This window comes from Corvus kubaryi, unplaced genomic scaffold (genome assembly GCF_017639235.1).
Source record: "Corvus kubaryi isolate FWS band 111438036 unplaced genomic scaffold, C.kubaryi_AGA036_p1.0 37398, whole genome shotgun sequence".
NCBI lineage: Eukaryota > Metazoa > Chordata > Aves > Passeriformes > Corvidae > Corvus > Corvus kubaryi.
The window spans coordinates 41,937,541-41,949,645 of record NW_024581137.1 but is presented as its reverse complement, the minus strand read 5'-3'; the positions used below and the strand labels follow the sequence as shown (position 1 = coordinate 41,949,645).

Below are 12,105 nucleotides of genomic sequence, written 5' to 3'. Positions count from 1 at the left end.
CACTGCTAGCTTAGCATTGTACTAGGCTAATGTGGCCCCATTGGGCCTGAACAGCCTCTGGTACATTTATCAGCACAACTTCATCTCAGTATTCATCTATAGTATTAGTCATGGCAAGACAACCATGTTCTCTCCTTGGCCTTCACTCTGGGCAGTTTGGCAGTAATCGCTTGGGAAGGAGAGAGGTGAAACTGAAGACAGACAAGCTGCTTGCAGGAGCCTCCTGGCCTGTAACACTCACATCCTCAGGCCAAAAGCACTGTAACTCTTCCCAGTGTTAAGAGCAAAGCTTGCTGCTTTTGGCTGCACTTTCAGAATGTCATTGACAACAGCACTGCAGTAGTAGCATGCACTGAACACAGCCAGTAGCAGTTACCAGTATTGCCTCCATTAAACTCTTTCCTTTGCTATGCCACATGAACAAACATCTGTTACTACCACAGAAGAGATACCAAGAAGGAGCAACGGCTTTTCCTTATGTAATCTGAAAGAACTCTTTCATGAATGTAGCATGATCGAATGTATCTCACCCTATTGTACCATGCCTTAACCTAATGTGAGCAAAGAAAGTACACAAACAGTTCGAATAATATTAAAGGGGCATACACTACATTACCATTAAGGACATCATGCCAGACTATTAAATAGGAGGAGCATGTACACTGATTCATTAAAATGTTTCTAACAGATGGTTCAAAGATACATTTTCTGGAGAACCAACCTAGCTGTCCCAAAAGGTGAAGGTTAGTAAACACTGCTTTATCATATGAGCCTTAAATAAGGATTTGAAGTCAAAATATTGTGTCACTCAAAGACTGTTGGTGAGGGGAAGTAAAGCTTACTTCAAGAGGCATCTTATAGTAATTCACACTAATTTTCCAGTAACCACATTAGATTTTACAGTTTTCTATTACATACACATACGTTAAACCATTTTTTCTCTTAAAAATTCACATTGAGGCTGTGTACCTATTAAGTATTGAAAACATTGTGTAGATAGAGACAAACTACAAGTCTTAGAAGAAGCATATTTTGTGTATCCTATTTTCTGTGTAGCTGAGAAGTTACTTTCTCAATATCCCAAATGATAAGCTTACATTAAAGCCCATCTTCCAGCTAGCATACCTCAAACCAGGAACACAGGAACTACCCTTTAGCCTTGCCAGAATGTGCATACATGCATTTATAATTTTACTTCTTCCACCTGCTTCTTTAATAGTTTGGCATAAAACATAACCCATTTTGGCATAAAACATAACCCATTTTTTAGAAATGCTTACAAACTCATCTCTTTTGATACCACAAAGCTTTGTTAGTTTTGTCCTAACTGTTCAGTACAGCAGCAACACAACACTTTGAACTTGCACAGCATACTCCATCTCAAGATCTTCTTAATAAGAAGTGGTTCTCCAAGCTTAGATGAGCTCAGTGAATGCCATTTGAAGTATCAGGGTTATAAGAGGTTATTCTATTTTTTAACAGAAGTGACCCCCACATGGCAAACAGAGGCTGGGAAGATGAGGCAGGGAAGGCACTGCTCTGTACCGCATCCAGGAGGACATCTACTGGTTGCCTGGGTTGGCCAGGGTTACTCCAAAACAGAACTGGTGTGCTCTGCACACCAAAGCCACCACAGCAGAAACCAACACCACTGAGATGCTTCCTGGCATCACAGAATCTTGGCACAGAGATGGGATTGAAGCTTTAGACTCTTTTGCTTAAAACATGGGTTTATTTCCTCTTCAATTAGGTCAAGATTGAAGCTTCTTTGAGATAAGCTTCATATCAAAATTTATATGCTCCACTAGTTTGTGGCTGCCACCACACCTCCAGCCTAGTGGTCCTGCAAAACTCTACCCCCAACAAGAGACTATCAGCCTACATTAACTTTCATCCACATCCTGAAATTCATCAAGTGTTGAACATTGCATTTCAATGATCTCTGACAAGCTTCCTGACTCCTCTGGACTCCCTAGGGTCCAAAAGAGCTCTTACAGTAGACCTATTCCTGGGTTTTAGTCTCGAGAGGAATTCAGCAACAAACAGCATACAGATGAGCTCATTTTACCTTAACCCTACCATTCCCATAAGCGTGAAAATTTCAGGGCAAAATGTAATTCAACAGAGAAATATGCAGCCATTATCCATTCAACAGATTCTGGGTTTTTCAAGGATTTATGACTCCACTCATATCTCTGATCTCACTGGATTTCAGACTAAGCCAAGAGAAACAGCTTTTGCAGACACTATTGCCTTGCCACCTAGGTGTGGCAAAATCTCTTCTGTGTCTGCTATGTTCTTATCTATCTTCACTTACTACTAATTCATAGCACAAAAGAAATCCTGTGTTCCTTTCACACCCTGAGAAGTGCCAGCTGCTTCTGGGCAGCAGACATTCCCCGCTGGGCAGAGCTACCTGTGAACCCCTTGCAGAAGTGCCGGGGAAAAATCTGACATCTCTTACTCTACAGGTCATTCTTTGAGCAAACTCTCCTTGCTGTCAAAATACAAAGACACAAGAGAGTCTTTTTCTATCCTCCTCTCTGCTAGTTGCAGCTCAGTGGCAAAGTATATAAAAGCAACAAAAAGTACATAAAGCAATAAAAAATAAGCAAATCTTTACATATGCCAGGTATCAAATATAAAGCTGGTGGTGTCCTACGGAAAGCTTTCCTACTGCCAGTCGAGGTTATAGCCACATGCACTATGACAGAACTGCAGTCACCAACACCTATTTACCTACAAGTGTGCTGACCAGGTTGGAGCACCCCACAGTGGATGTGCTCTGGAGACCAGAAACAGCAGTTTACCAGCACAATAATGTTATTTCCCAGCTGGTTAAAAGCATAGCTGGGGTCAAGTTAGGTTTATTACATAGTTTAATAACGCCCTGGTGAACATTTTCCTCTTGCAGACAGAGATAAACTTCAACTGGCAACTGCTGCTCTCGTCTCCCCACCAAAAGCACACCAGGAACGTAACCCACATGCACGCCTGCTCCAGTAGGAGCAGGTAAAGCAAACGCTGTCTTACAGACCGAGACGACAGCGATTCTTGTACTGAGCAACAGTTCCCTAAGGCACACCTCAACAAGAAGGCCTGAGGTTGCTCTGTGGTGTGATTGAGCAGCCGGTGCGGCAGGGGTTGATGAGGTCACCCAGAGACCCAAAATGCCCTTCCCTAGGAGTGGAGCAGAACCAAACTACCCCCTCCCCTTCTCGACAGAAAGCAAGCAGAACACTCCTCCTACCTGAACTCGGGCAGGAGGTTTGGCCGCAGCCCATAGAAAGCTGCCGAGAGAGTCACTAGCCAGCCGGGTTTGTAATTCCCATTCTCACACTCCAGATATGGTGAGGACCACCTGATGTGGTTCTTCTCAGCAGTGAAGCTCTCCCGCCTCTTCCAACTGTTTTCCAAAGTTTTGGGGCCCGTGTTTAAGACCTTCCTGTGCAGATGTGGCCTCCACTTGCGCTTCAAGCCGTGGAACCACTCTGTTTCCACGGAGGCGTTGGCCAGGCGGTGAGCCGAGGAGGACAAGTCCTGCAGGAGGACCTGGCTCTCGTGCCTGCTGGCCTGGAGGAAAACCTGGGGAGTGGAGGAAAAAGGCTCCGTGCTGAAAGTGATAGCGGCCCTGGAGATGTTGGGGTCCTCCTCCAGCAGGCTCCTGATCAAGGCGCGGTACCACTCCAGGTCCTCCTGCAAGTTCTGCTCCCGCGACTTATTGCTCTGGAGGATCATGTTAAGTAAGTTGGTGGCGTGGGTGAGGGTGCCCAGGGCACCGTGCAGGGAGGGGTGCGAAGTGAAGCGCGACTTGCCGGCGAGGCTGGCCAGCTCGTACCGCCCGGAGCAGTTGGCTCGCCGCAACTCCCGGGAGTCGCCCGTGTAGAGGAACGAGGCCACGTCCTGGGGCACCTCCTCGGCGAGCCGCTGCGCCAAGATGGTGCTCTCTGTAGAGCGGCTCCGCGGAGCCGGCGGAGGCTCCCGGCTCTTGATGTGGTTGTAAGTAGACTGCTTCCCTCCGAGCGCCCGCTCCCGGCCGCGCACTGCCTGCCCTTGGTCGGCGGCAGCCCCCAGCCCGCGCTGGGCGAGGAGCAAGAGGAGAAGGAGCCGGAGCAAAGCCATGTCCCCCGGTGCTGCCGGTCGCGCCGGCACAGCGAGGCGGCTGAAGATGGGCTTCGCGCAGGCGGCCGCGGCGCAGGGGTGCGAACGCACAGAGGCGGCCGAGCGGCAGCGGGGCGGAACGCGACCCCCGGCCCGCGAATCACCTGTGGCGGAGCCGCCCGCAACCTCCCCAGCGCGGGGCTCCGCACAGCCCCACCGCCGGCTCGGAGCGGCGCGCAGCCCCTCCGGCGACGGCAGAGCCGAGCCCGCCTGCGCCTCCTCCCGCCGCGGCCACCGCGCTCACTGAGCTCCTGCCCGGCGCAGCGCGCAGGGGCGGCGGCGCCCGCGCCCGGCGCAGCGGCGGGTCCCCCCGCGGCGCCCCGCCGCCGCCCGCGCTCCGCCGCTCCGCATCCTTCGGGCGCCGCTGCCGGAGAGGGGGGCCCGCAGCGCGGGACTGCCACTTGCTGCGGGGATCGGCGGGCAGGGCTGCTGCCGGGGAGCCAGCGCTCGGCTCCGCGAGCGTGGACGCCCGGCCGTGGGAGGATGGATGCTCGCCGAGCGGCTCGACCACGGGCAACCCCACACCTCACGGCGCTCCTCACGGCCGGCCCTTATAGGTGTACGCCAGCCAGCGGCCGCCCTATGTGGCCGCCTCGCCTGTCAGTCAGCCGGCAACCACTCACGGGGCAGGAGGACGGCGCCGTGCGGTGCCGGGGGAGGCGGTGCTGCAACCGCGGAGAGGCGTCGAGGCACCTCTCTTCACCTGCAGCCGGCTCCGCTCGGGACGGAGGCGGGGCAGGTGCCCGCCCCACTCGGAGCCGCTCTGCTTTCCAGGGGCTCAGGGGTCGCGGGCGGGGAACCTGCGGAGGCTCCGCGGGGCGCGGGGCTCGTCCGCGGCGCGTGGCAGCGACACCTGGTGGCCGGGCCTGGGGCGGCGCCGCGGCGGCTCCGCGCCGGGGGCCAGCGGCGGGACCCGCGGGAGCGGCTGCGGGGCGAGGGCAGGAGGGGGGGATCAGGGGCCCAAAATACCCCGCTCCGCCTCCCTCCCTCCTCTGCAGGGAGCAGGAGAAGCCTGGCGCTCCGGGGGAAGGCAGCTCCAGCTAGATCCGCAGCGTGGGCTGGTGCCTGTCAGGGCTGCTTCCAGCATTTCTAGGGTGGGTGGCGGGGGCACAGGCTGTTCCTCGGCTTCCCTCGGGACGCGTGCGGCCAGCCGGGCTGCCCGGGAGGGATGCCTTTGTCGAAGTGAACGATGTTTGGGTGGGAATGGGAACTGCGCCTTCGGGATCTCCGGGCCCGCGGCCCGCGGGCGCCTCGCACGGGCCGCCGCGCTCGCCGCCTCGCCTCACCTGCCCCGGGCACGGAGTGCATCCCGCCGGAATGGGCACTGGGCCACTTTCCTTCTCCCTGCAGTACGGTGGCTGGCTGGTTGTATTTGTGTAACCGTGATCTTTCTTCTTTTTTTCCCGTAGTGTTTCAACTCCAAGATGCTAATTCCTACAGCTGTCTTCAAAACTAAACCCTTAATCCAGTGGCTTTTAACACTGACCTTCAGAGCACCTCTGTGGAGCCACAGCAGCACAGGCTGATCACCCAGCTTTCCTCCTGCTCTGTGGAAACCCCTTTGGAATAACACAAATGCTTAGAAGACATAGTTGGGATTTTCCAGATAAGCCATCATGATCAGTAATAAGGATGTAGTTTAGTAAAACAATTCAACATGTGTTTAACTTTGTACATTTTCTTTGGCAGAAGTATGCACCTGCTCAATATCTTACTAATGGATGAGGGGTTTGTGATAGGAGACAGCAAAGGGTGAATTTTGGAGGAGGTGGTCCACAGCAAAATCTTCTAACTACATTCCATTGTCATTTAATATAAAATTCCATTTTGGAATTCAAAAGTGTAGATGAAAAGAGTAGTAAAAGATCTTTTGTTTTTATTTTCTCCCACACACACACGTGCATGCACATCCTATTTCAGTTATGCAGAATATATGATCTAATTTTAAACCACTTTTAAATAAGCTATATCTGCTCCTTAAAGCATAATCTTATTTTAGAATTACTTGAAACAACACTTAATGGAGTAGTCACTCTAACACAGCTAAATGTAAATTACATTTGCAGTCCATATATCCTAGTGATATTATGCACTTTGCCTATGGACACCTTTAATAATTATAATATCACTTGTTGGTTAAGGGAGAAAATTATAAATCCTTTTTGTCTCTTGCTGCATGCAGTTGAAGAGGATATTCAACACGTAACAATCATTTACTTGTACTGAAATTTCCCTCAGGTGAAGAGTTTGTGAGATTATTTAGAAACTGCTTATACTGAGAAGCTCAGACACTGGTATTTACAGTTTAGCACAGCACAGGAAGTCTGTATTTCCAAATCTGCTCTGAGCAAATACCTAAAGATGCATTGTTTGCCACGGATGAGAGATAACTAGGGCTTTTGACAGCAGCAGCTCTCAGGTCTGAGCTAAACTAACATGGGATCTGTTACATGGAGAGATATCACTGGCAACATAAATAAACACTTTTTTTTTAATGGTGTGCCTAGGCTGATTCTCTTTATTGACAGACAAGGGCTGCTCTAAAGGAAAGGTCAGTTCCCTGTTGGAAATTCATTTCCCCTACTCTAGCCTGACTATTAATTCCTATCTGAATTGCGCTAGGCCTGCTCAATGGCCATATCCACACATTCTCAGAATAATCAGATATCCCCTTCATGTCCTTGCATGGTAAGTCCCTTGTATTTCCTGATCACCTTATAGTCCTTCCACATACCCTTCTTCAGCAGTACCCACCGCTCCCCTGGCCCCTTGTCCTTCACTAACACCCCAGAAACTATAGTTCTGAACCCAAAGGCTTGCCAGCAGGAAAGACCCAAATGGGTTAGTGCACACCTCCAGCTGCTGGAAGTCTCCCGGAACCTCAGGCATTAGAAGTCTCTCTTTTCCCCGTCCTATTGGTCTGCTCTGTGTGTTTGGTCTCTTTGCTATGGTTTTTGAGCCAGAGGGAGAGGATGAGGGGTTTAATGAGGACTTTCTCATTGAGGGTACCAGGATCATGGTTGAGTCTTGTACAGGTGTACCACAGAGGGTTCAAAGAGGCTTTCTTTATCCTGTAGGGCTTCTTTCTGCAGTCAGTTCAGAGCTGATCCCAAACAGCTACTGTGTGCAGCCAGTCCAAAATGAGACAAATAGATTTTAAGCCATTGCAAATGTGCATCTTCTTATGACTTTGTAAACACTAAGCTGTGGGACCCAAAGCCTACCATTCATGGCCCAGATCCAGGGAATTGGCAAAATGGAAATGTAGTATCCTCCTAGATTAAGGAAATCTACCAAATATTTTATTTACACCAGTTTACTGAGGACTGGAAGAGGTGTAGAAGCCTTTGACCATTGTATTTTTATTTTAATATTAAAATGCCTTAGTTTTTCTGGACTGTTATTTGTAATCAGTTGAGTGTGTCAGAAATCTCTTCAGCTGTGACCCAGACAATGTGAAAATGGACTGGGAGCCCCCTGAGACACAAGATTACTGTGACTGAATAATTCCTGTGCTTCTGCCTCAGTTCTGCCAGAGGTGCTGCATCGAGCCATCCACTGGTGAGGAATGAGGAGGCACCTGACCACTGTCCTGAATATTTCTGAGTTTTGTTACAACTATTGCAATTACTTCATGCAATGTACATGCACATGAAGCATCCAAATTCAACCTATCAGGATAGAAGTCAGCTCTACATGAGTCTAATTACAGTGTAGAAAGAACAGTAGTGCAAAGTGTTAGCTGTTATTAACAGACCAGAATAAGTGTAACTTACTTTCTTCAAATATGGCCTATGCAAAAAGATCTTGGCTTATCTGAAGTATTTGAAAGCTAAAAGCATCACAATTACTGCATTATTAAACCAGTTAAACCAGTTGCAAGCAAGGAAAGAAATATATTTAAAGAGTCATTTATTAGTGCTTGTCCTGAGCTATTTAGGAGATACACAGAGTATACCCACAAGAGTAAGTGCCAAAACTTGTAAAATTATGTGTTGTATGTCTCTCACAAAACAGAGACAAAATCACTGCTTATGGTATTTAAAAACACATGAAAAATGAAGTATTCTTAAAAGTGCTCTTAGCTTGAGTACTTAAACAAATAATGTTCTAACAGCAATATTTTCTGTCTGCCAATGACTTCTGATCCCTTTAATTCATTTCAGGTAAGTTTGACAGCAGTCTACAAGCTTCTACAAGTGCCATGAAACTCACAGCTGGATCAAAGAAAGCAACCCACGTTCATTTTTACACTGAGGGAAAAGCTTCAGAGTGAATTCAACAGTTAGATGGTCTCTTTGGTGTTTCATTTGGCCACTCATATTGGCCAATAAGCATAAATATACCCCCAAAACAGCTGGAATATATGGGATAGCCCCCCCTATGCAACAATGAGGGAACAGCCAAGGGGGCTGATGGGGTGGAACTCAAAAAGACAAGGGGGAGTTGCAGGTACTGTTGACAGTGAGCTCAGTGCTGTGAGACTTTAAGAAACAATGCAAGGAGTCCATGGGGGCTGGGAGAAATGCTGGTGTTACAGCAGAGGGTGAGAGAAAAAGTGAACACAAATCCATTGGAAAGCAGGCTTTGTTAGTTCTCTTGTTTCCTCTCACAAATGAATTAAAACCATAAGCTAAATATTTCAGGGGGAAATAGTCAAAATGCAGAGCACTAAAGTTCTTACTTGGAAGTGGATGAAAGAAGCAGCAGGAGCTTGCCTGTCAGTTAATGTTCACTGGTAGTGAGAAATTCCAACCCACTGGATATTTCTTAGAAACATTGGGACAGAAGGAATCTGACAGAGGTTCTCTAGTAGAGCACTCCAGCACTGCAGCAGGAGTCTGGCAGCTGTCTCTGGCAGGGGCTTGTCTGCCTACTCTCAGAGACTTTCAGTCAGGTAGACCACACGGCCACCCTAACTACCTTCTTCCAGATTTCATAACCTTAGCATCAGGTGTGGGGTTAAGGGGGCCCTATAATATACTCAAAGTCTTCTTTACTTTCTTTGTTTCTTTGCCTTCTTCTCAGGAGCACAATCACCATAAACTAGTATCTGTCTGCAAAAGACCGCTTTGACTTACTCCTTTTTTTCTTTATCTGGGCTAAATTAATCCAATTTCTTAACAGTCTATGCTTTGCTTTCCAAAACTGTTGTTGGCCCTGCTGTTTTCTTCTTGACTATCCATTCTGTTAGCCTGTTTCTCTAGGTGTCCCAGACAAGGCCTCCCATTATGCATCTTCTCCAGGATGTGTAAAATTCTCTGTTAATACACCCACATTGAAGTCTGCCTGCTCTTTCACCTTCATCATGGTATTGACCAGTACTCAAGTCTGTAATGCTTAGTAATCCTCATAACCTTTCAAAACATATTGCTTCCCAGTTACCCATAATCTATTTTTATTTGAGGATTTGAGCTCGCCTACCTCTGGGTAGTATTTTGTACTTGTATTTGCTGAATTTTACCAAAGTGATTTTAGGCACCCTCTGATTTTTCCAGATTATATTTAATTCCTTAAAAGCATTTTTCAAAATGCTTTTAACTATCTCCTTGTTTCTTGTAGTCATTTGCTAATGATTTGACCTTTTATTTCCTTAGCCAATCTGTTCATTAACCTATTTAAGAGAACGTATCTGAGATCAGAACCTTTCAGGAACCTACTAGAAACATCCTCCTGGTTTGATAGTACACAGCTGATACTTACTTTTGAAAATGAATTCAGGAGCAATTGCTTACTGACTCATGAATCACCTACACAATATTTCCTTAGTTTACTGATGAGGACCTCAAGCTATGTATATAGTGAATGCTGCTGATGCAGATGTATAGAATATCTACTGCTTCATCACTGTCCATGAAGTCAGTTATGAGTCAAAGAAGAAAATTCAGCTTGTTTCATGTGGAGTTTTCTTGACAATCTCACACTGGCTAATCTTAATCAGTTTATTACTTCTGGGTGATTACTAAAAAGTACTTTAATAATTCTTTTGTAGTCTTCCGGTGATATCTATTTCATTCGTTTCTTTATAATCTCTCTCGTCTCTTTTTCTGAAAATACACAGCATGATTTTTTTCCAACTTTAAAATCTTCCCCCCAAACACTTGAAATAGCAAGTGGTAGTATATGCTTGAAAGATTACATCTTATCTCCAACAGAAAATGTTATTCTCGATTAGGAGAAAATGTCAGAAAACACATTGATGACTTTGGCACCTAATTGTTTACGGAGAACTTGCATCTGATATCTAATATGCAGATGCAGACTCTACAGTTTAAATAAACACTATTCAAAGCTTTGTTAGCTTATTCACAGTTGGGAAAAGATGGGGAATGCTGAAGTTCAGGTCTAAATATAGCCCATATAAAATACAGATAAAAATACAGTCCACTCTGCTTGTACTTTACAGGCATGATGTGAGTGTTGGGAAACACTGTGCACAGGTACTGAGAGCTGGTGGTGCTCTCAGCCTCTGTGGCAAGGACACACAGTGTAACACACTTGCACTAAGGAGAGCAGAACTGCAGCTCAGAACACATACCCAAAGCAGTCAGATCCCTGAGACATTTTCCACTAATTCTTTATTTGAAATTCAAACAAAGGTAAACCAGAAACTCCTGTGTCAATTAAGGCTGTGTGCAGCAAATGGAATAAATGGCTAGCACAGTACCTGGGCTGCCTTCACAAAGCAAATCCCACTTCCCCTTAATTTCCAGTGTAAATGTTGTGCTAAATAAGGACATTAAGTGGGCAACACCCCTAATAATGGTAGAAGAAGATTCACTGCTATATCCGAAAAGAGACATTAGTATTTCTGGCCCTCTTTTATGAAGCCTAAAGGCTAACATGAATCCCCAGCCCCTGCAGCAGAACAAGCTGCTGAGCTCAGACCCTCAGCCATCCCTGGGTGAGCAGTAACTCACATGGAGAGGAGGAGTGCTCGATCCCCTGATAATCTTAGCTGCAGCAAGAGCAGCATTCATTCAAAGGGTAAAAATATTTCTTGTCCTTAACTACCTAACTCATGTATTTGGGTACAGATTAATGGATGTCTGCTTAAACACAGACAGAGGTGGTGAGAGTGCTTATTTTTGGATTAATAGCCAGGGCCTAGAACATTCCGATGGCAAGTGAGAGGTGGAGACCCTTCTCAACAAGAGCTTCAAACCCGCAACTTTGAGGACACAGCTCAACAGCAGTCCAGCACCTTGCCAGGGTCAGAATGAAGCAGGCAAGAAATCAATGAGAGATAGATGCACTAAAATGAGATAAAGGAGGAATCACCTGAAAAATAAAGTTTAAAAATCATTATAAGCATCAGGAAAATAACATCTCAACCAGGATGTGTTATATGAAGTAGCTAAGTTTCTTCTGAGCACCTTGGTTTCAGTAATGAACTAGTTAATTACAATGAGCATTCAAATTAATACAGTGCTTTTTAGCAACTAAATATACATCCTTTGGAACTGTCAGGGAAGAATAATCACTGGGAGAAGAGCACAGGCAAGGTGGGTTTATTTGTTCTCTTACAACAAGAATACCATTCATAATACTTCCAACAATATCTCAAGAAAAATAATTTTGCTATCAAGCAATAAATCATGAATGTACACAATCCTAATCCAGTCTGTACAGCAGTAAATTGCTGTCTGTTGTTTTCTTCCTTGCTGCTTTAGGGATTTAGGGTATTATAAATGTTTTTTGAACTTTCAAAGATGTAACCTGCAATATGATGGCATGGTAACTACTTTGGATTTAACTTTATGTCCAGATGAAGTATTCTTCCTCCCAATTATTATACCAGTTACTTTTTTTTCAAATCTATTTCAAGACTAAAATCATCTTGCATTTTCTCTCTGTTACATAAAACAGAAAAAATTGTTATCTGATGTAGATTAGCATATCTTTACTGTAGCCAATGAATTTATGTTAATTTATATAGATAAG

General features: G+C 46.2%; 1 protein-coding gene across 2 annotated transcripts in view; it reads right to left on the bottom strand.

The window, feature by feature from the left end:
* Window positions 1-4,408, bottom strand: part of GPR158 (G protein-coupled receptor 158) — a 193,727-nt gene extending 189,319 nt beyond the window's left edge. For both annotated transcript variants that reach the window (XM_042043253.1, XM_042043254.1), the window contains exon 1: window positions 3,251-4,408. In XM_042043253.1, the coding sequence (XP_041899187.1) occupies window positions 3,251-4,122 (872 nt within the window). In that variant the 5' untranslated portion in view covers window positions 4,123-4,408. The remainder of the gene's footprint in view (window positions 1-3,250) is intronic.
* Between the last annotated feature and the right edge of the window lie 7,697 nt (window positions 4,409-12,105).